This window comes from Perca flavescens, chromosome 17 (genome assembly GCF_004354835.1).
Source record: "Perca flavescens isolate YP-PL-M2 chromosome 17, PFLA_1.0, whole genome shotgun sequence".
Classification (NCBI taxonomy): domain Eukaryota; kingdom Metazoa; phylum Chordata; class Actinopteri; order Perciformes; family Percidae; genus Perca; species Perca flavescens.
Genome location: NC_041347.1, coordinates 8,120,120 through 8,147,842, shown reverse-complemented (window position 1 = coordinate 8,147,842; position 27,723 = coordinate 8,120,120). Strand labels below are relative to the sequence as shown.

General features: G+C 41.4%; 1 protein-coding gene across 3 annotated transcripts in view; it reads left to right on the top strand.

Annotated features, from left to right (window-relative positions):
• The window catches only part of hspa12a (heat shock protein 12A), a 57,179-nt gene extending 30,669 nt beyond the window's left edge, over positions 1-26,510 (top strand). For 2 of the 3 annotated variants that reach the window (XM_028603982.1, XM_028603984.1), the window contains exons 2-12: positions 642-718; positions 2,185-2,312; positions 5,480-5,666; positions 7,259-7,363; positions 7,757-7,873; positions 13,130-13,301; positions 18,109-18,195; positions 21,738-21,842; positions 21,933-22,191; positions 24,577-24,680; positions 25,396-26,510. In XM_028603982.1, coding sequence (XP_028459783.1) covers positions 642-718; positions 2,185-2,312; positions 5,480-5,666; positions 7,259-7,363; positions 7,757-7,873; positions 13,130-13,301; positions 18,109-18,195; positions 21,738-21,842; positions 21,933-22,191; positions 24,577-24,680; positions 25,396-26,027 — 1,973 coding nt within the window. In that variant the 3' untranslated portion in view covers positions 26,028-26,510. The remainder of the gene's footprint in view (positions 1-641; positions 719-2,184; positions 2,313-5,479; positions 5,667-7,258; positions 7,364-7,756; positions 7,874-13,129; positions 13,302-18,108; positions 18,196-21,737; positions 21,843-21,932; positions 22,192-24,576; positions 24,681-25,395) is intronic. The other variant, XM_028603983.1, reaches the window with a different exon arrangement.
• Positions 26,511-27,723: the final 1,213 nt, after the last annotated feature.

Genomic DNA, 27,723 nt, shown 5'->3' with positions numbered 1-27,723 from the left:
AAGGTGACACCAGATCACCTCAAAGGTTAAATTACTTCAGTCACTCTGGACCAGAGCTGGAATGATTCATCAATTCATTCATCAATCGATCAACAGAAACTGCAACTATTTATGACCATTTTAAAAACAAGAATGGCAATATTCACTGATTTCAGTTTCTCAGAAAAGATGATTTGTTGCTGTCATATATGATAACAAACTGAATATCTTGGGGTTTGGGATTCATGGTCCAGTCAAAAATGGAATTTAAAGAAAACTGATGATGCTTTTCCACTATGTTTTAACATTTTCTGAGCAAAACCATTAATTAAAAAATCAAGAGAATAATCTGATTAATTGAAAATGAAAATAAACACGCACACACACACACACACACACACACACACACACACACACACACACACACACACACACACACACACAGGGATGCTCTCCATTCAAAAAGAACATCTGATTTTGTGAACACGTAATCAACATAAAACGACACACTTTTTTGTACATAAGTTCCAGAAGAAAATATTGTCTTATCATAGTATAGTATAAGTAAGCATCCAAATAAATAACTGAACAATGGAACACACAAGATGAAAAAGGTACAGTGTGTGATTGTGACATGAATATCTTTCTGTCTTCCTCTACAGATGCGATGGCTAACCCTTCTCCAGCAAAGAGCATGGGAGACCCTGGAATCACCCCGCTGTCTCCTTCACATACTCAGGTGGCTTAATTCTCTTATGGACTTATTTCTGGACCTACTGTTACTCTGTACCCCCTGTGCGTCCTTTGTGTGTAATAAAGTGTTACGATTAGGAAAATGGCGGACTCATAAATGCAGCGACAACTGGACAGTGCTGAGCTTGAGGATTTAAAAAAATAAAAAGTGATACAACAAAAGGAGTCCTGAAGAAAGCAGGCGAAAATGGAACCAAAAGACCAGGCATCCAAAAATAAACTGGCACACCGAGACAAAGTGGGTAGACTTATGCTACGTCTACACGTTTATTTCCATAAACTGACATTTCAACCTCTCCGGTTTCAAAAATAACATGGTGCACAGCTGTCAGTTTTCAGAAAAGTGTTTGTTTACACGTACCCGTGTATATATATGTGCCGTCAATGCCGTCAAGAGCACACCCAACCTGTAGGTGGCGGTGTAACAAGAAGAATCAGAATCAACAACAGCAACAAATCACTTCCTCTCTCTTCTCTTCCTCACTTCCTCGGCTGCTTAAACCTCCGTTTGTGTCAGTCTACGTGCAAACGTGCAAACAGTTTCCCCAAATCTCGACTCTGGCCGGAGTTTTTAGAAAGACTCGGTTTCAGAGGAGAATTCTCTGTTTGCGTGTAAACGAAGGGTACAAACGAAGGGACATGTCTCAGTTTTTCTAAATAACCATGTACGTTTAAACTGGGTATTACACACACAAAATGATCTGACAACAGACCAAGACAACACAGAGACTAAGGCAGGGCCAGATGTGGTCACTGCAGCAACAAACGTGATAGGATACAGGCCACAAAATACAGAACCACAGACTCTAGACATGCAGGAATGAGTTGTAAATATTTTAGTGCTGCTGCATGTGTTCATGTCCGTGTTAAGACGTGATGCTACTTTTGTTATTTTGAAATGTTTGATGCTATTGATCTGGATCAATTGTTGCTCTTCAGTGATTGCTTTTAAAATGTTGCTGTTGATGGCTGCATTTGTTACAGCCTAAATGTGTGTGTGTGTTACTTTTTTGTGGTAGACAATCAGCTTGTCTCATCATATGTCATTGTCACATGTCCTAACATTCTCGTGACAAATGCAATATCCCCCACAGTCACAGACCCAGCATAGTTGTTGTATAACCTGTATATATTTTTTACTTCTACTCATTCTCCTCCTGGTTTACAGTAATACTCATACTCCAGTTGCAGTATTCATAATGTGTTATATGTTTTGCACTCTTGTATAGTATAGTTTTTGTCTTATTATATTTGAATTTATTTACCTTGTATAATATTTTTCTGTCTTAGTCAGTGTGCTTTTCTTTGCCTTTAACTCTTTTTTACTTGACTCAAAGAGCCTGCACAATAATTCCTCTGTGCCTGTACTGTTTGGTGTATGCACAAATGCCAAATAAAAATCTTGAATCTTCACTCTAATCCTGTCAAACTCTATATCTTCTCTCTGTACAGCAAAACGACACAGACCAGGTCCCGTCAGGGCCGTCCTTCGTGGTGGTGGTTGCCATTGACTTTGGCACCACGTCCAGCGGTTATGCTTACGCCTTCACTAAGGAGCCAGAGTGCATTCACACTATGAGGTAGGCCAGCACTGCAATGCAGACACTCACAGAAGAGGAGTGTGGGGATGGGCAGGAGCTGCAGCAACATATGGACTTTGCTGATAATGGTCTATCTTTCTTGAATACAATTAAGAAAAATGATAATAGTTTGCAACTGAAATTACTTTTTTGCATCACTTTTTTTGGAATGGACTGGTCATATCAACAGATTTTAAAAGGCCCTAAAAAAAGGCATTTTCTCACTCAGTTTCTGACTGTGAAGGACAGGGGTCCAACACGAACATAACTTTCTGCCAGAGTTAAATCTGTTTTGTTTTATTTCATTTCTGTATTCTTTTATTTCTTTGGCACTGGGCTTTGCGCTAGATACATTTGAGTTGCTACAGTCGATTACTGAATGTCTCCTCTCCTCCTGATGAAGTCATTCAATTCAATTTTATTTATAGTGTCAAGTCATACCGAGAGTTATCTCAAGACACTTTACAGACCAGGCCTGTACTACGAAGCAAGATTTGGCGTTAACGAGGTAACTTCAGGTTCCACCCAGGGTTTTGTGTATCACGATGGTGGATCACTTGTTACCGGGTTAAATTGCCGTGGTAACTTAGGCTGAACACCTAACCTGGTCGGGAGCAGGTTAAATTAGAGATTAGAGATCAACCAGTGTAAAAGCACCGCCTACTGACCAGTCAATACTCGACTGAGCCCGGTGGAGCTCGATGCGTTAAAACATTTAGAGACCGACAACCCCGTTAACATTCCCTGATGGGTACTTTTATGAAAGATATAGATTTTCAGCGGAGGCAATTACATATAGGCTATTTTGTTGGCTTGTTGAGCCGTGTGTTGCCAATGCCACACATTGGTTTGAATTATGTTTTTATATTTTTTATTTGCTCTCACGATGGCTTACCACTGCCAGGGCTGCGACTGAAATAATAGGCTAAAGCCACGACAGTTTATGGAAAGGACAAGTGTAATCATGGTCAGATCTTGGTCCTTGTCATACAGAAGTGAGCGTGGTTTAATCTAAATTAATCTTAGCGTTAGTTCATGCATCTACGCCATACGTCCCCTGATTGAATTATCATTCCTATCAGACACACACCAATCACAGCCATCCTCACATCACGGTGGTCCTTTTAAATGTGACTCCATCCGCAAAAGCTTTGCCTCCACCACCCCAGTCTCCACCTTCCTAGATCAGAGTCCTTATACCCAATGGTGTTTCTGCATGGTGCTCCCTGTTTAGCATGCTGCTTGGCTGGTCTAGGGAGCATTATCAAGAGCGGAGCCATCAGCGCCAAGCACAACTGAATTTCCATTTGTTGCAATAAATGGTTAAATCTATGACGAGAGTGTTCCCTAAACTCAGCTCTGAAAGAACAGTGTGCAATATCAGTGCAAATGTACATCTGCAAATTTTCAAATAAAAGTTTTGCCCTTATTTTCCACGGGACCCACGTGAAAGCAGCTTCCATGGAAATGCAGCCGCAAGGCTTCGTCGCTGACACCGGTCATTAACTCTAACCATTAGATAGCTACTAGATTTGCTATGAAAACAGCTCCAGACCCTCTGATTATTTAGTTTGGGTGAGTCCCTCCTCTGCTGGAATCCTTACTCAAACAAAGACTGTTTGACGGTGAATGTGTCGTGTCAGTGGGAAGGGTTTTAGTTTTTAGTTTCTAAGGGATTTTTGAAAAGCTGTATGAGAGAGGTGGGGAGTGTACTGGTGTGCTACGAGACATTCCTCCCCCAATAGACTGAACATTAGCATTCATCAGCTGTCCGCACTTGTTGTGAGGGAAACAAACGGAGAAGGAACCTGATTTCTGGCATAACAGAAAAACTGTCGGTGGTGCTGACAGCTATTTAGAGATGGAAGCTGGATCCTCATTTCATCACTTCAAATCTTCTTCACAGAGATGCAAGTTTCCAAATATTAATTGTGAGGAATACATACACATAATGTCAGGCTGTGTCTTGGAAATGTTTCTTTTGATCCAGACTAGCCATCTAATGATATATTGCTTTGTTCAGGACTCTTCCTTGGTTGTCCTATGTTTTAGCGATATACCATCATACCGTAGCTTTATAGCAATCACTGTGGCGCTGTATTGGCCCTGGAAATCCAGAGTTCTCACAATAGCACAATTTGAATTTGCTCAGCGAGACACTCTGGCATCAAGTAATGATGCTCATTAACTATGCCCTTGTAGCCGAGCTGCACCAATCACATCGGTGTATCTGATATAGGCGGGACAGAGGCGAGCTAAACAGATGACAACAGTTTAATCTACCAGTTAGCTCCTCTGGTAGCTAAGCGTATGGGGCTCTGGATACGTCACCCCGTGGGTAAAATGTGTCTGGTACAGAACAACAGATTCATATTACATGAATACACTTAATAATATGAATAAATAATATAAAAGAATAAATGAAAGAACAGTATAGTTTTGCTTAACAGTGATGCTCACATTTACTGAACAGGCTAAACAACAATGGGACATACGGAAACACACACTGCACCAACAGGAAACTGAACGCAGTTCCTCTCCCAGACCAGCAGTCAAAGAAGTAAAGAACACAACAGTCACGACAACAGCAGCATAAGGATTGTATTTATTTCAGATAAAATGTGATAAGTGTAAAAAAGATATCCCAACAACCCTATGCTTCTTGAAAGCTAAAAGCTGTCCCATCCAGTTTTTTTCCCAGATCTCCGAAATTAGTTTCTCTTCACCTCAGGTGCTCTTAGGGAGATGGCCTCCACAATCCCATCATACACCTCTCCCAAGGAACAGAGATAACACTAATTATAACTGCCCTCCATTTGTCCAGAAATACTGTGGTAGCTCAATTAGCCCACAAGAGAAGTTAATTGGGCTTTTCTGATGGAATTTAATGACTGATGATTTAAACCTCATAAAAAGTGTTTACAGGTATTTTCACAGTGCATTCAGCTCGTAATAGATGCAGCTCGTAATAGATGCATAAACTGCATGTGCAATTGATGGAAAGTCTGAAAAGTCGGGTTGTTAAATGGGGGGGGGGTTTCACCTGCAAAATGATTTTTTAGATGACATGGTTAAGTTGCTAACAATTCCAAAAGTTTATATTTGATCAATACAAAAGCAAAAATACAGATGGATGGTACATGTATTGATAACTGACTTCATTCTAGGCGTTGGGAAGGCGGGGACCCTGGTGTGTCCAATCAGAAGACTCCAACCACGATCCTGCTGACTCCAGACAGGAAGTTCCACAGTTTTGGCTACGCGGCACGGGACTTCTACCATGACCTGGACCCCAGCGAGTCCAAACACTGGCTCTATCTGGAAAAATTCAAAATGAAGCTCCACACCACTGCAGTAAGGATACAAACATACACACCCAGTGAATAAATGCAATGCGGTTCTCCACGTTTTTCTTCTTGCAAGCATGCCAAGCAGCAGGAGAAGCACACTCCATCCTCATCACTCAGTATCTCACCATGTCCGGTGTTTGGGGGACCTCAGCTGATACTGCAGCACACTGCTGCTGACTTTTTTTCTTGCTACGTGGGAGGCATTTCAGCCAGTGGCTGTTGGCTCACGGTCCTTTACTGGCCATAATTCTTAATAGATAGATACTTTATTTATCCCTGGGGGAAATCCCAAGTCACAGCAGCAATCCACAACCGAACCACACGGTGCAAAGAATCGTGCAAAGGCCAATACTAGCATAAGTATGTAACATACTTTTATATATGTACATGTATGTGCATACAAGTGTGCAAATTGCATGTAATTATATAAGTTATAAGTTAAAAAAGATGTTTTGCCCTTTGCCAGAAGTTACAGCTTACTCCACAATCAGCTCCTTGGTCTTGCATAAGTTCAGCTGCAGGTGGTTTAGTCTGCACCAACAGTCATCCACCAGGCCTCTGTATTCCTCTTCTGTTGTCCACTGATACGCCCCAGAATGGCAGAGGCATCTGAGAACTTCTGCAGGCGGGATGACTCGGTGTTGTGTCTGAAGTCAGAGATGTAAAGAGTAAACACGTACTTAAAGGAACACGCCGACTTATTGGGAATTTTGCTTATTCACCGTAACCCCCAGAGTAAGACAAGTTAATACATACCCTTCTCATCTCCGTGTGTGCTGTAACGCTGCCTGACGGCTCCAGCATTAGCTTAGCCTAGCACAGATCCTGCAGGTAACTGGTTCCAACTAGCCTACTGCTCCCAATTGTGACAAAAGTGACAAAATAACTCCAACATGTTCCTATTTTTGTTGTGATTTGTAGAGTCACAGCGTGTACAAAAAACTACGTAACATGAGACACAGCCGTATTCTAACAGTAAACAAACCGGGAACTATATTCTCAGACAGGCTTGCTGCAAGCATATCACTCCGCCCAAGTACTATATTCTTCCGCCTGAGAATATAGTTCCCGGTTTGTTTACAGTTAGAAGATGGCTGTTTCTCATGTTACGTTATTTTTTGTACACGCTGTGACTCTATAAATCACAACATGTAAATAGGAACATGTTGGTGTTATTTTGTCACTTATTCGGAGCAGTAGGATTACTGGAACCATTCACCTGCAGGATCTGTGCTGGCCTGATGCCGCTGGAGCCGTCAGACAGCATTACAGCACACACGGAGATGAGAAGGATATGTATCGACTTGTCTAACTCTGGGGGTTACGGTGAATAAGTTAAATTTCCAATAAGTCGGCGTGTACCTTTAATGAAGAAGGAAGAAGAGGAAAGGTCACTGGGTCACCAAAACCATCAGGAATAACGCTCTGGTGCAATGTCACATATCAGCAGTAGAATACAGAAGATAGCTGTAAAGTCATTGCAGACCTCATATCTCCTCTTCATATGATAAATGAGTCTACGTACTCTTATTCCGTAGGGTTTCGATTTTATGTCCTTATTCAAGTCTAACTTTAACATCTTCTACCCACAATCAGAATCTGTCCATCGACACGGACCTCCACGCAGCCAATGGGAAGCGAGTGAAAGCTCTGGATATCTTTGCATATGCATTGGCCTTCTTTAAGGAGCAAGCACTGAAGGTAACATACCTCTGTCAGCACTCATGGATCTTCTGTTGTATTACATACACAATGCATTTTTTATTTTGATAATTTTATATCCACATTCTGTAGAATTTGGGCTCAATCCTAACATGAACCCTGAAGCCAATGTTCAGTTTATTCCATTTACTTTTTTTTAATATGCTAGTATTCATACCTAGCTAATCTGACATATTGTGGTATAATGACTATCTCAGGGAACATGTCATGCATACAAAGGGGGTGAGTAGCAAATGAAACACATAAGGAATAATCCTGACCCAGTCATTCTTGTTTATGAATTGTACCCTAATGGTCTGAGCCCACAGTGTGACACTAACCCTGCCTTGACTTTTCTAACTTGTTGATTGTGATTCACGTTTCTTCCGGCAGGAGCTGAGTGATCAGACAGGCGGAGAATTTGACAACAATGATGTGAGATGGGTGATCACTGTTCCTGCCATCTGGAAAATGCCTGCAAAACAGTTCATGAGGGAAGCTGCCTATAAGGTTGGCAAAGAAGCCTCATTCACATTTGTATACCTATCATTTGTTTCAGCTCGCATCTCTAGTCTGAACACAACCGTTTGCTAATGACTGATTTCATATCTTGAAGGAAATTTCAACCATGGCTGAAGACAGGGTCTAACATGATGGGTAGCTTAAATGATGTCTGTGTGAGAACTTCTCACTGTAGAGAGAGAGGTGGATGCTCAGGGTTACTGCAGTGCCACACAGTAATCAATCCTCGCTCTCATTCAGTATGTGACACACAGAGCGAGCTACAGACCCTAGGAGTTAGACAGTCATCATAGAGACACAGAGAAAAGAATGAAAGGAAGGAGAACTTTCGAGAGTGATAGAAAAACACAATAATAAACCCTCCACCAATACTGCAGCATATAGAATAGAATAGAATAAAAAATAATGTATAATTTATTGAAAAAACATACACTCATTCACAGTCATCCCAGTTAAAAATATATAAGAATACACATTTTAATTGCATTGAAACAGTATTGCACGGGTTGTATTATTGCACATCTAGTTCCTGACACCAAGGTGGGGAAATGTTTGATTTTTGTTCAGTTCAGTGGTGGCTCTTGGATAAAAACTGTCCTTCAGTCTGGAGGGCGAGCTTTGAGTGCTCTGTAGCGCCTCCCAGAGGGTAACAGACACAACAGGTGATGACAGGGGTGGGTCTCATCTGCCAGGATGCTGTTAGCTCTGCAAAGACAGCGGGTCCTGAAGGTGTCCTCCAGAGAGGGCACGGTGATTCCAATGTTTCCCCATTTTTTATGACTCTCTGGAGATTTGTTTTTGTCGGCCACAATTTGCATACCAGGCAGGTAGTCAGACAGTATGTTACACCTTTGAAACAATGTGAATGGGGGCTTTCTGTGATATTACAAGTGTAATTGGAATATTTAAATGTATCCTAAATCTAAGTGGAAGCCAGTGCAGAGACTTCAGAAGAGGGGTGATGTGATTCCTAGGTATGTAGTTATGATCCTTAGATGCAGGAATGTTAGATTAATGTCCATGGTAACAGCCAGATTTATTGCCTGAGCTATAATGTGCTGAGATAGTGTAATAAATTGTAGGTGGCTCTCTTCACTCTTTTAGACCAATTACTAGGATCTCTGTTTTGTTGATTTGAGAACATTTTGGGTCAGCAGCTGAACAGAGTTGTCTTCCATCTGCACATCAATGAAAATTAATACTGTGAGATGATGACCCAGTGGACCCAGGACAGAACCTTGTGGCACTCCAATATGACGTGTTCAATCTTCAGTATACGTTGCTAACAGAGGGTTTAAAATGAATAAATGGCTCTAAATATCAATTAGCAGGGAGGAAGGTAGTGAGATATAGTTACTATTTTTGTGTTAAGGAATCAGAGGACTCATATACAGTAGGGAGATTTCCAATTCTGTGATAGTAGCCGTGCAATATCATATCAAGATCAGTAGATAGAAATGGCTTTTTAGTGGTGGTTTAAAAATCTGATCAAGTAGAGGTTAGGTTCTGTTAGTTGTGAAATGATATCGCCTCAGAAGCTTTCTGCTTCTCTACTGATTCAGCTTAGTCTGATCACTGTCTGATTGGTCACTTGCATTTATCCTTGCACTCTTGTTGATGGAGGTTCCTTACAAGCAGAGAATTATAAACGTGTTTGTGTGTGTGTGTGTGTGTGTGTGTCTGTGTGTAAGTCTCTTCAAACCATTAGTGTATGTGCCACCTGGGCGTGGCTGTCTGCAGTGAAGAAAGAGGCAAGAAGCTGGAGGGGGAGAGAGGAGAGACACACAACAGCTGTGATGTGTGTGTGTGTGTGTGTGTGTGTGTGTGTTAGGCTCTTCTGACTTGGTTTTAACATCTGTCCTGAGCAGTAGAATGTGTCTCCAAATGCATCCTGAGTGACCACTTGTGATCTCATCTAACTCAAATAAGCAATTAAGTGCATTTTCCAAAGTGTTAAACTAGAAATTATTTTAAAGTAATAAATCTTACACTTTTAAAGGCAAAAGTTGTATTGTAATAACTTTAATTTTGCTTTTCAAATCTCAAACCACATTAACACATTCAGATTTTTGAGCACTGGTTTCAGACTGATTCTTGTTCCCCTGCTGTCTTCCCCAATGATATCATCCCTTTGTACTAATCACATGCCTGGTGTGCAAGCTAGAAAAAAGAAGGAAGGAAGGATGGAAGGAGGGGTAATGTAGACGAGGGTAGAAACAGAAAAAGGAGGAGAGCTTTTAGCTTTTCTGTGGTGGGGCTGGAGGCAGGGATGAAGGGATGCGCTGACAGAGAGACAATGTGAGTAAACAGAGGTAGAGAGAGAGAGTGAACAGAGGGAAAGCTGGGTGTCTGCAGTGACTCAGCATCAGGCAGTGTGGATGGTTTGATTGGCTGCTCACAGAGGACAGAGGGAGGGAGAAAGTGAGTGAACGGCAGCCCACTGCAACCACTCCTCCTCTGATCACATCATCCGTTAGCTCTCCTGCAGACATGACACAACCCACAGCCCTTTCTATTGCACTTTCTTCTTTTGATACCCCACTAATCTCCCATTGCCAGTCCTTCCTCCACAGCGCTGCGTAGGACGGTCTGGCTAGTCCACACAACATTCTGGGATGGAAGAAAAACATGCTCTGGTTTATTGGCATTTCTTTTAACCAATCACAATTGTCTTGGGCGGGGCTAAGCTCCGGACGGAGCCACGGTGCCTCTGCTAAATAGTCTCAGGAAGGAACTTGTTTTGGTGGAACATGTGTACGCTCAAAAGTAGTTTTAGTCGTGCAACAAAAAACTCAGATTGAACAGATAGTCTAGCTAGCTGTCTGGATTTACCCTGCAGAGATCTGAGGAGCAGTTAACCATAGTCCTCACAAATCCACCGGAGGTTAGAACGCCAACACAAAGGAAGAGGAAGGGGACGGATATCTGGCCCAAATGAGGGACATCCGCCGGAACCTCCAGTAGCACCTGTACAATCCCGGAAATGAAACGTTGTCGATAGAGAATAATCCACCCCTAACACCAGTCACCATTTCTTCTCTGCCTTTTCCCTCTTTCTCAAACAGTAAAAGCATTGCAACTCCTTTGGACTTAAACCAGGAAAAGAAAAGAGAAAGTGAAACAAAGTTGAAAAACAAGGAGTCTTTGGTTCTGAAACAAGCCTCATGTTTCTCTAGCAGCTATTAATCAGAACACTGAATTAGCAGCTTTGTATCATAGCTACTGTTTTACATTCGTCCGTGACCTTTGTGACATATTCTTGGCCCTTGATTGCACTTTTTAAACTATACAACTACACAACAAATACAGATACAATCTTACTAGTTACCTTGACATGGATAAACATGTTAATGCCATGATAGGAATACTGTATATAATTTCCCTAAATAAATTCCTAAATTCAAAAACCTTTCAAAGATATGACACTTACTCCAGATTATATAAATGTGAAAGTTGAGTCAGTAAGCTGGTCCCACTTTGCCTACATGTCCCAGTATGCATCACACATTAACAGACTTGTCAAAAGTATTCACATTCATTACTCATGTAGAAGTACAGATACTAGGGTTTGAAAATACTTCTGTAGAAATTGAAGTATCAACTCAAGCTTTTTACTCAAGTAACAGTATAAAAGTACTGGTTTCTTTTAAGGACAAAAGCTTAGCCCGCCCCACCTCCATAAAAAAACGTTTTTCTAAAGACAATGATGACTATAATGTTATATTAAAATCATACCTGCAAACTCAGAAGGGCTGAAAAAGGTGACACATTTCTTCTCTCTATCTCTATTATATATATATATATTTAAAAAAGGAGCACCTTGTTCAATTGTATTTGTCTGTTCTGTATGTTCAAAAATATAAAACAATTAAAAGTTGATCTAAATTTAAAAAAAGGAGCACAAGGCGACATTAAAGAACGGCTTGTGTATTGCTCAGCCACAGGGTCAAAATTAAATGATTTATAAAAAATGTAATAACAATAACTTATTTCAGGCTGAGTCTGTGTTTTTCAGACAACGGCAGCTACAGTCTGGTGTTACAATCCTCTCCAGTGAAATACAGACACACTACACCGTTTAGCTGTCAGCATTTGAACCGTATTTACTCCAGCTGCTAGCTAACACTAGGCTAACGTTACCTGCTGTCGAGTGTGGTGTTAACTAGCGTCCCGTGCGGCGATGTTTCAGTTCCCTCTAACGTCTGTTTTCGGAGCATCAGAGAGAAGCGCAGGCATTTAAGTGGCTCCTGATAAGGCACCGAAATCCACGTTGCTATTCGGTCCGGTAGATAACGGTCGTTAAGGCACCGGTGGCGTATTAGCACCGGGTCTGTGCAGGTGCGATGGATCGAGTACAAACCAGTAGGGTGTCGGAATGGTATTTTTTTATACGTCCCATCCAACCACAATCAAATTCACTCTCTCCAGATGGCGCGATGTATCTGGATAGGTTTTTTTTTGTGTGTTTTTGAACGATGACAAGCTGGAATGAAAACAAGCCAAACTGAAATATGAGTAACGAGGCTATTTTTAAAATGTAAGGAGTAGAAAGTACAGATAATTGCGTGAAAATGTAAGGAGTAGAAGTCAAAGGTCTGCTGTAAAATAATTACTCCGGTAAAGTATAGATACCCAAAATTTCTACTTAAGTAAGGTAATGAAGTATTTGTACTTCGTTACTTGACACCTCTGCACATTAAGGAACATTCAGCCCAGGCAACCGATCCGTGTCACCATCCAGAGGGCTATATTCAACATAAATAACACTGTTTCATTGTAATTTTATGAATCATCAATATGTGTATCTGATGCCTATACTGTCCCTTTTCAGGTGGTTCTATGGCTAAAAATAATAGCATGAATTACAAAGTGACAGCTGGATATAAAGTTATTGACCTGCACCCCTCACACACACTGCAACAATAATGAAATGAAGAAATGGAAAAGAAATCGTAAATTGTCATGATCCTGGGTTTTGCACTATTTGCACTTTTGGGGCGACAAGCACTGTCAATAGAAGCGAAACTGTGTCAGACCGGAGCAACTTTTTCACACACTAGTGTGTGTTGTAGTTGCAGTAGAAACAGGCACAAAGAAGTCCAAAACGAGCCTATATAACTTCAGACATAGACTGCTACAGTAGGCATTATAAACATGTCACCACGTGAGAAAGAAGTTGCAAACAGCAAAAGTTTAACTTGGAAGTTAAAGTGTTTTTCCTGTCTGTATTCTTCCCTTGTGCAGTCTGGTCTGGTGTCCCGTGAAAACCCAGAGCAGCTGATCATCGCCTTAGAACCAGAGGCAGCATCAATCTATTGCCGCAAGCTCCGCCTCCACCAGATGGTGGACCTGGGCACCCATAGCACCCAGAACGGCTGCAGCCCCACTGACAACGTGGGGGGCGGAATGACCCAAGGTACATCCCATCAACACTGACACCATGTGGTGCTGAATGTTCTGCTTTTATACAGTTTGTCATTTGTCACCTCAGCTTCTCTCTTTGACAGCATTAGTACTGACATAACATGCCGTTTTCTCTCCTATTGAATGTTGTTTCTTCCGTAGTTTCTCCCGGTCATGGTAAACATGTTTTCTTTTTATAATTCAGACAGGGAATGCATGACTTTTTATTTTGATCCAACCATCACATTTCAACTTGCTTTTGCTTCTTTTCCAAGATTCTATCCTATATAAAGGCTTATCTTTATCCTTAACCCCCTTTAATTGGAGCTTCATTAATGAATTATTCCCATTCCTGACTTTATTATAGGCCCAAATGTCCTCCCAGGTCCCCCTTGATGTTTGAAACTGTGTTGAGTTTCAGTCATCACTAGAAAGCTGGGAGAAACCTATGAATGCAATGCCTACCAATTGACCTAAAATACAGTACCACTATAGTAGTGTAATACAGTGGATAACATCATACATCATCATTTGCTTTAGTTTGATAAAAGATGACACTTTAATGAACTATGTCCGCAAATATCAAAAACTGACACACATTGAAACCTAATGATGCAATATTTAAGTATACCAACAAGAGAATGTTAGTACAGTTCATCAATCATAGGTAACACTGGAACTGGAAAAGTATTAACTTAAAAAGTTCTAGCTTATTACCTGGTTATTAATGAACCATATTACATGAAGGAAATTTTTAGCTTCCATCCATTACACAATGACTCTTTGGTCATTATTCTATTACTATGACATAGTTTTGGCAATGTGAAGCAACAACAGCAAGTACGCTCTCCTTTCTTTTTTAAAATAATACATTTTTCACTTTTATTTAGTTTTTGTCCATCACAACCATCAAAATGTAAAATCCAAAATAAGGATTTACAGGGTTCCTTTTAGTCCAACTTCTTATCTTCTCTGTAAAGACAACCACAGTATATCATTCACTTGCATGCAGACAAGATATACCCAGGTCCAATAGGTCTGTTTTTGTTATCCAAATAGACAGTCATTTAAAAAAATCTTGTCTAATATTCCCATTTGTTCATTCTTTCTTTTTTTATTCCATCAGATATGAATGTGTATGAAGGCGTTTCGTTGGAAAAGCACTTCTATGCGAATCTCATGTGAACCTCACATTCTCAATAGATGTATTAAGAAGTTCACAACTAACCACTCTAATGACCCATGTGTTGAGGAAGATACATTAATCTTGTGTGGAGAAACATGTCTGACCAATTTATATTGATAAAGGTTGTATATCTTAGCTGTTTTAGGTTTAAAGTGATGGTTCGGAGTAATTTCACCCTAGGGTCCTTTGCACCACGACCTCAAGCCAAACAACCCCCCCCAAAAGCTTTTTTCACCTGGATCAAACATTGGGAGAGTTAGCGTTATTAGCTGAATAGCTTAGCGCAATCGCAAATGGATCCAACTGTGTATCTCGTAAATGACCCCACTAATAACGTCCAAAATGATACCAAACTTCTACACTAGTACAAATAGATTATGTACTCATAAAACGATGGATTGGAAAGTTTGTAAGTACACCAGAAGTTTATGTAAATAACACTTGCCTGTTGGCTTCTCGTCTCTGCTGCTGCTGCTACCGGCAGTAAGACGAGTGCTTAGGGACGTCTACAAATTACAACACCGAAAAGAGATACAACAAAAATATTTATTAATTTAACTTATTTTTTAAAAGTAAGTGCTGTAGTACAACTAGCAGGAGACAAGTTATAATTGAGGTAAGTTTGGAGACAGTAACTTATTTAATCATTAAATTAATAAATATTTTGTACTTATAATATTATATATTTTTTACCACAAATCCTGTTACTCCTTCAGGAACCCTAAACACTTTAATACTAGATTTTCAATTGATTTTGATCTTCATATGATAAATAAACACTACAGATTACAAGTCAGGAAAAGAAGAAACACAAGATAAAGCTAAATTTAGTCAAGGGGGGGTGCTGACATTAACCACATGCCTGATGTAGAGTAGATCTCTTTACCAAAACACAGGGAAAAACAGGGGGCTTTTTATTATCTGATCAGCCAGAGGGTGGACTACAACAAACAGCTGACTGCCTGTTTGGGATTCCAAGTTCATAGGACTTGTGATTTTCAATTGATTGTGGGATTCAGAACGTTCTGCAAGACTGCAAATTAGTACCAGAAATATGCCCCCCTTTTGTCCAGTCACCATGGAGACCAAGGAACTAAATCAGCAACTAAAATTCACTTTTGCACATTCCTGTTTTCATTTCCACCACATCTGAAGAGCTGAGCAGATAAGGCTAAATAGTCCAATAACGGACCATAAATGACAGTGCCGTTAGATTAGTCAGGAAGCCGGCAGCAACATGTTAATCTTAATAAACTTGACAAGTAGCCTTATGTTATGTTACAAGAAATTAGATGAGAAGACCAATTGGGATTGACAAGGATTGAATGAAAAGTAGGATTACAAGAAAAGTCTGTCTTGCATCCTTATATTGAGACAACCAGTGGTTTTACAGCCGCACCCATCAGTGACGATAGTTACTGCAAACTCCACCTCAATAGTTCCAGGGCCATCAGAAAGTTCTACCCCCAGAGCAGGGACCTTCGGGAACCAGGAACTAGAAGTGTGTCTCAATTCGTATACTTCCGTAAGTGCACTTAATGTAGTGCACTCTGCATACTTGTGCAGTGCGTACATTTCGACAGGGTAGTGTTGTCCCATGGCCGTTTTGCACCATACGTGGGTTTGGTGATGGTGATTTCGGGGCTGTTTCTTGTTAAACAAAAAGTATTTTACTCTTTAACTAAAAGGTCTATCTCTGTAGGGATCCATCCCATAATGTTGTCACACACTTAGAATATTAATCTGAGTCTGTCAGCAGCAACAACAGAACTTTTAGTGGACACTGACTGAAGGTTGTTAGCAGTCTTGTTTACAGTAATACTGGACCATGTTGTTCCTGTCAGTCACTTAGAAACCAAAACCTGGTTGAAAAAACCTGAAGTTACCCTTTAATAATGTATCAGGATAATATAAGTTTTTTCAGCTCAAGTCTTTAGCTGTTGTCTGGAAAACGAAAGGAACATTCAACTTGGAATCTACTGCTGCGGTGTCCTTTTGACTTTCCCATAATGGGCCTTCCCACTGTCATTTAATGTCTCTTATTAGACAATCATTTCCTGGCTGATATTTGATATATAATTGTTTATTGTTTGTCGTTGTTAAAAAGACTCCCATTAGCTGATGCTGTTGGAGTCAGCTACTCTTCCTGGGGTCCACACTAGACACACAATACATACCCATTACATCGCAGACGTTCCATTACATGAATATATGTAAAATCACATCAATATGCAATACACTTATCCACACCCACATACATACACATGCATGTGTACACCCTCAAACATACACACATACATTTCCCATAAACAAGAGATCAAACCAACAGCTCACAATCTAAAACCTGTTTGCACAGAACAAACATTTCAATAGAAAAACAATTATAAAACAAAATAGGAATATTTTTTTTAACAGTGTAAGAAGCATACAAGACTTATACAGTTACTAATTTATACAGTTACAGTAATAAATAAATAGTGATAGATTTGCAATGACATACTTTATTATAAGAATATTATTAAATTCAGATTTCACAGAACATAATACAACTGTTCAATTGTAAATCAGTCTTGGGAGGTAATGATGTTGTTGGAATGTTAGGCTGATGTAATGTTAACACTAGACCTCTCTCATGCCCTCTGCAAAACTAACGAGACTTGTCCTTCATTGTGTGTATTGTTTCCTGTGTGTAGGAGGAAATGTCCCGCTGACATTTCCTCCTGTCAGGTCTTCCTGCTGACCTCAGGGCCCATGGCTCCATTGGGCTACAGCTGCAGTAGCCTGTAGTAGGAGACTGGGGTTCTTAGATATACGTTAAAACACAATGAATGCTTGTAGAAATGTTTAGGTATTTGTTTTAGAAAATGTTCATTTAATCAAAACCACTGTTGCAGAAACATTTTCTTGTTAAACTCCTTTATGTCATTTCCTTCAATGGAGCATGAATGTAGAATCATGAACCTGGGAGGTTGATGTTGGATAAGTTAAACTTTGGATCACCTATACAGAATATTTTTTTTTCTTTTATTTCATGGGGGGTCTTGATGGAGTCACACGTCCCCTTCACTGCATGTTAACACTGTGAGCAACATGATTGGTGTGACAGATAGTCCTAAAGAACACGTGTCAAACTCAAGGCCCACGGGCCAAACCCAGCCCTATTGCTGACATTTTTGGGGGCTTCATGTGGCCCAAACTGTAAGTGAGATAGCTTAATGAGACATGCAATAATACAGTCAACATATTTGTCTTTTTCTCTAAAACAAATGCATGTCAATAAACTAAACCCTTGATGTGGTTCTCATTTTCCAGTCTGACCCTTAGTGAAACTGAGTTTGACACCCCTGTCCTAGAGGCCTCCACTGCATCTCTATACGGGTATATACTGCACACATATATGTGTTGAACAGGCAAATGATCTATTTCTCATTTAAATGCAGCTGTTCTTAAAAAATATATGCATCATAGACAGAATAAATGATTAAACTCTGAATCTGACTTGCTCACAGCGTGGATCCATGTGCATCTCAGCTTGCTGCTTGCCTCACACACACACCACTGTATATGAGCCGCACAGCAGAGCTTCACGGCTTCATCCCACTCACCAGAACATTCTCTCTCTGTTAACAAGCAGCAAAGGAGCATGTCCGGCGCAACCGGCAGAGCCGCACCTTTTTGGTGGAAAATGTCATAGGGGAGCTTTGGTCGGAGCTGGAAGAAGGTAGAGTCTCTCTCTTCTTTTACTCATCTGTTATGCTTTCCTTTCCTTCTTCCTCTTGCTCTTTCCTATGCTGCCAATCTGCCACATTAGGTACTAACTCTAGAGATTTTGGTAGAAATAAAGCATGTTGGTTTTTTGGGGAACTGTAACAATCTGGAGACTGGGAGATTTTTTTCATTATATTGTTCAGTTTTATTTCATTGTATGATAACCATTTTGGTTGTACCAAAAGTAGTTCCATTTAGCTTAGCTTACATTCATTCATTCAACTTAAACTCGAAAGAGCTTTGAGGGGCGGCCCTAATTTACAACGACATCGAGTAATTACACAATAACAAAGCAACAACACAGAAAAGAATACACCATCATAAGAAAGATAAAAATACAATACAACTTTTAAATATTTGGATTTAAAAGTTGATAACTAAAATTTGATAAATAAATTAGGACAAGTTTGCAAGTTTAAAAAACAGATTTCTAAATTGTCCAAAAGGCACAAGTGAGTTGATTTTAAGAACATGCTGTAATTTGTTCCAGTACACTCCACATACAGCCATGTATGTCTGTACATTACTTCCCACTTCTTCAGTTTAGTTCTAAAGTCCTGGAAGGAAAACTAAGGTTTATTATAACTTGGATTTTATTTTAATAGTACTTGGTTGGTAATGGTAATTGGTTCTGTCAGGTAGCATGACATTGTACTTAGAAGAAATACCGGCAGGCCGACGCTCAGAGAGGTTGTAAACAAACTCCCAAGTTAGTTGGACATACTTGGAAGAGAAAACAAAGGTTGATAAGTAAAAGTAAAAGTATTACGCAAACTGTCTGTCCCAACACATTCTCATTCTCACTCCCATTGCGTGAAATATGGACGCTTGGTCAGGTATCTTTGCCATTGTTATCTACGCTAAAAGTCTCCCTTAGTGTCATATCTAAACGCGCTTGGTCGGGACTATTGGCGTCACTTTTAATGCAGTTAAGTTTAGGGAAATATCGTGGGTGGGCTTATAAAAGGTACGTTTGCGTGACACGCGAGACAAGAACAGGACAGTTGGGTTTAGGAAAAGAAGAACGGGACAGTTGGGTTTAAGAAACGTGACACACGGGACACTAACCTCGGTCTCCTGGGTCAAACTCCTGTGTTGTTTTACACTATGCTCCCTACGTGGAATTTCGGGCTTTCATACTACTCACTACTGTTGTCTCTCTTAATACTACATCATCTTCAAGCGCTGTGTAGCTGCTGCTCTGCCTGCTGCGTTCTACACACACGCTGAAGGGGGATTTTTGCATCGTATCTGACGCTGAGAGGCACTGACCACGCATCCATATTTTACGAGTTCATACGAGCGTCCGTCACGATTTACAGACTGACGTCCTGGTTCGCCTTAGACCTACTGTACTTACCAAAGTTGTTCAAACAATGACTGATGTCGTGGTGTTTATTTATTATTTCTTGTATATTCTGTATGGGTGCTGTGTGCCTTATAGCTTGCTGCTGTAACACAGCAATTATAGCTATCTATCTGTCTGTCTATCCATCTATCTATCTATATGTCTATCATATATCTATCATCTATCTATCTATCTATCATATATCTATCTATCTATCCATCTATCATCTATCTATCTATCATATATCCATCCATCCATCTATCTATCCATCTACAGTATCTATCTATCATCCATCCATCCATCTATCTATCCATCTATCTATCATCCCTCTATCTATCATCTATCTATCTATCTACCTATCTATCTATCTATCTATCTCTATCTATGATCAGTGTTCAGTAACAGGACATTAGGGGTGAAAATTGTATTTATTGTAATTGTTTTTGTGTCGATTTTGATAATAATAATAATAATAATAAGCAAAGCAGGTAAAGCAGAAGATCCATCTTATGTTCTTCTTTACAAAGGAAATACATACTGACTGACATGTGATGTGTGTTCTTCTTTTTTTTCTTCTACTTTTTAGACATGTCTCATGATATATTGTCTTTTTTATTCAACTTTTGTTTTTATTAAATAAGAAAAAGAAAATCCCAGTACTCAATAATATCGAATCACAATACAAATCCAATCAGCAGCCATGTATCAGGAAAGAATTGAATCGGGACAAAAGCATATCGTCCCAGCTCTAGTGTACGTTGAGTGGTCAGATAAAGTCTCATAATTGAACACTTAGCTGTGATTGTCAACATGCTGTCAGTCAAACAGGCCACTCAGAAGCTTTAGTCTTACATGCTCCCTTTCAGTTATAGAAACATTTGAACTAAAAATGTAAAAATCACTTGGACATTATTTCAGTTGAATTTCAATAGATATTATTTGAGTAAAAACCAAATGGAATGACTACCTTTTGAATTCAATTTAATTTTATTTATAGTGTCAAATCACAACAGAAGTAATAATCTCAAGACACTTTACAGGTAGAGTAGGTCTAGACCACACTCTATAATTTACAAAGACAACAACAATTCCCCCCAAGAGCAAGCATTTGGTGTGACAGTGGTGAAGAAAAACTTGTTTAAACAGGCAGAAACCTCAGACAGAACCTGGTTCTTGGTGGGCAGCCATCTGCCGCTGCCGGTTGGGACACAGAGACACTGATACTGGAATACAGATATAGAGCAATATGATTCATAATGATTATAGCAGTTGGCATGATGCGCCATGGCACTTATTGTAACAATAAATATAATAGAACTATGATTAGAAATAATAGTTGTAGCAGTGCAGTGAATGACATTAGTAGAGCTACCCACCTTGAGGTGCACACCCACTTTAAGGTCTGTGACATGTAGTAATAAAGCAATGCTTAAAATGTGACCTTAAATGTGTTTCACTGATGTGTCAAACTGTGGCAAAGCCAATCCTGGGTCCCTCTCTTTACCTCATCCACTTTCTCTTCTTTCATCACCTCACTGCTGCACTGCTGATAATGCAGCTACAGGAATGTAGGTCAGCAGTACTCTCTGTGGCCTGGATCAGAAAGCTCAAGAGCCACAGAGAGTCACGTTGAACCTCCGTCAAGAATGTTCTTAAAATCAGCAGAGTTGTGGTAGAGCAGACGTGGCTGCATGTCTGAGCAATGAGTCCCCATCACATCACCTTTATTTATTCAGGGAGGGCCAATTGAGAGCAAGCTCTCATTTCCCATGATGCCCCTATTACATGCCATATAAAATTGCAATACATATAAAAATGACTGAACATAGTAATTAATATATAATATACAGTTGCAATACACAGTACACACAACAAACAATTAGAGCATGTTAAACAACTCAAAGTGCACATGTAGAGTCAGGATACATGGACTCATAAAGAAGAAATTTAAAGTGATTAAATGGAATCAGGCTGTTCAATTTCATTAGAATCTGCAGGTTATTCCATTTATATGGAGCATAATATTGAAATACAGTTTTGCCTAATTCTGTCCTAACAAATGGAATATTTAGATAACAAGCATTTTAGATGCCTTGCACCTCAACTTACTGCACACCATGTTCCATGTGTGTGTATTCTCTGTGCAGGTGACCGATATGTGGTGGTGGACTGTGGCGGGGGAACAGTGGACCTGACTGTCCACCAGATCCGTCTTCCAGAGGGACATCTAAAAGAGCTCTACAAGGCCTCAGGTAAACAGGACTTAACATCATGTATCTCTGCTTCATGCAGCTGAGGTTTCATCCTGTTTTTATTTGATTCCCAATCCCCTCTTTTCCCAGGTGGTCCCTATGGCTCTATCGGGATTGACTATGAATTTGAGAAGCTGCTGTGTAGGATCTTTGGCCAGGATTTCATCGACCAATTTAAGATCAAGAGGCCGGCCGCCTGGGTGGACCTGATGATTGCGTTTGAGTCTCGAAAGAGGGCAGCAGCCCCTGACAGAAGCAACCCCCTCAACATTAACCTGCCCTTCTCCTTCATCGACTACTACAAGAAGTTCAGGGGCCACAGCGTGGAACACGCCCTGCGCAAAAGCAAGTGAGTACTTAAAGAACACCAGGGAGCAATCCCTGACACGTTGGAAAGTGTGTCTATAATACCCTAGTTTATATCGACGTCGATTCATTTCCGGGATTGCTCCGTTGCCGCTGGAAATTCCGCCGGATGTCCCTTATTTAGGCCGGAGGTCTGTCCCCTTCCTCTGTCTCTGTGTTGTTGTTCTAACCTCCGGTGGATTTGTGAGGACTATGGTTAACTGCTCCTCAGATCTCTGCAGGGTAAATCCAGACAGCTAGCTAGACTATCTGTCCAATCTGAGTTTTCTTTTGCACGACTAAAACTACTTTTGAACGTACACATGTTCCACCAAAACAAGTTCCTTCCTGAGACTGTTTAACAGAGTGTGTGTGTGTTCGAATCCAACCTGCAGCCCTTTGCTGCGTGTCATCCCCCGTCTCTCTCCCACCTTTCCTGTCTATCCACTGTCTCCTTCAAATAAAGGGAAAAAAGACCCACAAAACATGATCTTAAATAAAAGTATTAGCTGGATGTGTACGTCTTTAGTGGTACATAATGGGTGAAATATACAGTATACAAACACAAAATACAAATTGTATATGAAATTGGTGAAATCTGAGCTTGGGAAACCACATACTTCAATCATCAAGTAGAGTGTAGCACAGTCAATCCAGATGTGGAAAAAATTCACTTATTAAAAAAAGAATTCTTAACCTCCAGACTTGATAAAAGAACACAGCATTAGCACTCAATGTTAGACAGAGAAGATATAAATGGTGATGTAACGTTTCACTTGAAGCCATTAGAGTACTATAACGACTGACTTCTGGGACCATCATGGAGTCTAGATTTTAATGGCCCTGTCTCATGTCTGTGTGGATTTTCATAATCCCACAGAGAGGGACATTAAACGATATTTATATGGCTGAAACTGGAGCCCTCAGTGCGCCAAAGGCTCCTCTGACACCTAACTGGAAGTGCTCAGTCTGTCTCATTGTGCTGAAGAAAATTGGGAGGGGCCAACATTAACATTAACATCACACTCCCATCTACACATACTGTACATGACTCACACACACAGGATCACTGCAGATGGATACTATTGATTCTTTCAGGATTTATGATTGGACATAGAGACTGCATCAGGCGTAGAGATGTGCTTGTAGGCCTCAAGAGACAGGAATGAGGGGAATAGAAACATCTATATGACAGCATACAGAGCCCACGCTGTCACATTAACTGATCTGAAAATACACTTTTCTTTCAATCTATCCACCAAAAACACTTTATGAATGCATTTAAAACACTAGAGTTTCACAATCATGCTTCATTTTAAAAGTCACCTCTTGTAAATATTTGCTGATTGATCTGTCCGGGCTGCATAGATTCCCAAATTACTTTCTGCGCACACGGACAGCTGTGAACATGTACCGGTCGTGCAGACATTTACACGCTTCCATTCATAATACAATTGAGGGTCCGCGTCAGTCTGGTGTTCCATGTATGCAACTGTTACAGATTTTAATTTGATATATGATTTGGCAAACCCTTGTCATATTCAATTCAATTTGATTTAAATTCAATTCAATTTGATTTATAGTATCAAATCATAACAAGAGTTATCTCAGGACACTTTAGTGTTAGACAGTGGTGAGGAAAAACTCCCTTTTAGGGAGAAACCTGGGACAGACCCAGGCTCTTGGTAGGTGGTGCCAGTTGGTGGTGTGATGAACAGTGGCATTAATAGTCACAATAAAGATAATGGAATTATGACTAGAAATAGTAGTTGTTGTAGTAGTTTATGGCATAGCAGGGCACTGCAGGGTGTCACAGGATGTAGCAGGGTGTAGCAGGGTGTAGCAGGACATAGCAGGGAGCGCAGCAGGACCACGGCGACAGCTGCAACCATGATTTAGGTGCCACCCTAATCCAAGGAAACATGCTGGGCGGGAAAAAAAAACATATGGACTCCGGGGAATAAGCTCCCAGAGCTAGGTTAGTAACAAGCATTTCTGGAACACAGATGCACACAGATGGAAAGAGAGAGGAGAGAGAAGCTCAGTGTGTCAAAGGAAGTCCCCCGGCAGTCTAAAACTATAACAGCATAACTAAGAGCTGCAGAGAAGCAGAGCTAGGGAGGGGGCCAGCCATGACTGTCGCTACACACCCTCCCCCGCCGGTCTAGGCAAACGCTGTAACTCTTTCACTCCCTAAATGTAAGCTTTCTATGAAGAGAAGCAGCGATGGGGAGGGCAGCACGCCATGACTGTGGTTACACACCCTCCCCCCGTGATAATTTGTGATAAATTGATACGTGAAATTGTTGTCATTAATATTGTAATATGGCTTCTGATCATATCACCCAGCCCTTTATACTCATTCATTTCCTCTCCCGTCCTCTCCTAGTGTGGACTTTGTGAAATGGTCGTCTCAAGGGATGCTGAGGATGAGTCCAGATGCTATGAATTCTCTCTTCAAGTCCACCATAGACCACATCATCCAACATCTCAGTAAGCTACATTTCAACACTCACACACATGTACACCCACACACACACATACACGTGCATGCATAAACACTAGGGCTGTAACGATACACCAAACCCACAATTCGGTTCGTATCACGATTTTTGACCCACGATTCGATACAAACCTCTATTCTTCTTCTCAGTAGAGCGTTTATATCAACGATGTTACATTTCCGGGATTGCTGAAAATTCCGCCAGATGCTCCTCATTTTGGCCGGACGTCCATTACCTTCCTTTTTCTTTGTGTTGGCGTTCTAAACTCTGTCCAATTTTTTTATTGAGTTTTCTATTGCACAACTAAAACTACTTTTGAACATACACATGTTCCACACATGTTCCACCTTCCTGAGACTATTCAGCAGAGGCACGGTGGCTCCGTGCGGAGCTTAGCACCGCCCAAGATGATTGTGATTGTGCTGTGTGGACTTGCCAGACCCTCCTCCGCAGTGCTGTGGAGGAAGGTCTGTCAATGCGAGAATATGCTAGTAGCTCGTAAACTCCAACCTAAGTTAGAACTTATATTCAAACTAGTCGTTTACTACGTTAATACTTAACACATAGCTGGTGCAACCTGGTGCTGGAGTTACAAGTAACTGTTACACAGGGGCACATCCATTAACATTAACCTAAATAGATCACAAATAGTATGTGTTGTCCTTCCTGTAACCGTCAGTTGAGATTCTGTTTCTGTCCTACAGCGGAGCTGTTTGAGAAGCCAGAGGTGAGCGACATTAAGTTCCTGTTCCTGGTGGGAGGTTTCGCTGAGTCCCCCCTGCTGCAGCATGCTGTCCAGGACATGCTCCAGGGCCGCAGCCGCATCATCATCCCCCATGACGTTGGCCTCACTATCCTAAAGGGCGCTGTGCTGTTCGGCCTGGACCCCAGCATCATTAAAGTCCGCCGCGCTCCCCTCACATACGGGGTGGGCGTCCTCAACCGCTTCGTGGATGGCAAGCACCCGCCGGAGAAGCTGCTGGTGAAGGACGGCACGCGCTGGTGCACCGACGTCTTTGACACCTTCATCGCCGCCGACCAGTCGGTGGCGCTGGGTGAGATGGTGAAGCGGAGCTACACGCCGGCCAAGCCCTCTCAGCAGGTCATCGTCATCCACGTCTACTGCTCCGAGAAGGAGAAGGCGGGCTTCATCAGCGAGCCGGGCGTCAGGAAGTGTGGGACACTTCGCTTGGATGTAAGCGGAACGGAAAGCGCAGCGCCACGCCGCGAGATCCAGACGCTCATGCAGTTTGGTGACACAGAGATCCGGGCCATGGCAGTGGATGTGTCCACCGGACGCACCGTTAAAGCTAGCATTGACTTCCTAAGCCACTGAGAAGAGAGCGATGTTCCAAAATTGTTGGAAAAATGTTAACATACACACACACACACACACACACACAAGCACGTGCGCGCATACACACACACACACACACACACACACACACACACACACACACACACACACACAGCAAGCTGGGGAGGTTTACTGTAAAATGGTTAATGATAATGAATCTCAAGGCTCCGTCACTGTGTTTAAGTGTGGGTGGTAGACGGTTGGAGTCAAAGTGTTAAACTTCCCCTTAAACCCGGGCTGACTGTTCAACTGTAGAATTCATGTTAGGAAAAAGGAAAAAGACAGTCTGGTTGAGTTCAGTGTGTTTAAGGTCCGTCACCTCACCCCGACCCTGTAGTCTGTTTGCTGCGGAGCTCCATAGTGTTGACACACTCATAACAAACCATAGCATACACACCCCATGCTCAGGCTGAGGCTCAGGCTGAGGCTGAGGCTGATGCTGAGGCTGATGCTGATGCTGATGCTGATGCTGATGCTGAGGCTGAGGCTGATGCTGATGCTGATGCTGAGGCTGATGCTGAGGCTGAGGCTGAGGCTGAGGCTGAGGCTGATGCTGAGGCTGAGGCTGAGGCTGATGCTGATGCTGAGGCTGAGGCTGATGCTGATGCTGAGGCTGATGCTGAGGCTGAGGCTGATGCTGAGGCTGATGCTGATGCTGAGGCTGAGGCTGAGGCTGAGGCTGATGCTGAGGCTGAGGCTGATGCTGAGGCTGATGCTGATGCTGAGGCTGAGGCTGAGGCTGATGCTGAGGCTGAGGCTGATGCTGATGCTGAGGCTGAGGCTGATGCTGAGGCTGAGGCTGATGCTGAGGCTGAGGCTGAGGCTGATGCTGAGGCTGAGGCTGATGCTGAGGCTGAGGCTGATGCTGATGCTGAGGCTGAGGCTGATGCTGATGCTGAGGCTGATGCTGAGGCTGATGCTGATGCTGAGGCTGAGGCTGATGCTGAGGCTGCAGCCGTGGAGTCAGGTTGAAACGCTGCTGCTGACAGGAAGGATAAAGGCAGATTCACTTCGTATTTACTTCTCAGCCATAATGTATTACAGGACAGCTTTTCAAATCTTCTCTCTATGCATTCTAGAGGAAGAAAAAAACAAGGCATACTGTATAATATTCCAACACCAACATGGTGGATACACATTCAGAATGCATCTTTACATGCTTCACTTTGTTAGATCACAGCATTCACACCATTGAACAGTATATCTGTGCACTACAACATCAACATCATAATGACATGTCATCAAGCTTGGATGGAAGGACATAATACTCTCCATGTGCTCCAAAAATGACATCAGCTCCATTACACTACAGTTGTGAAGGTCATACCAGTGGTTTTGCACGATTCAACCCTTTAAACTTGGTGGAAACTGTTAATAAGTCACACTGCTGCCTGCCATTGTTCAAAGCATACCATTTTATTTTACATTTATTTTCTCCATTGCAGAAAACCAGCAGTTATAGTGATCCACTTTAGTGAACATGTAGTCAGCTTCATTTTAGTTGGTCTCACCCTCAAAGTCTACGAGAGTTTGCCTAAATATATGTGGTTAATTAGGCTAAACATGTACATACAGTTAGCTTCCATAAAATGTTTTGCTTGTTCCTAACAAGGAACTGCTAGCCTAACAAGCTCTGTGTGTCTGTGTAAACCATATCGGCCATGGATGGAGATGG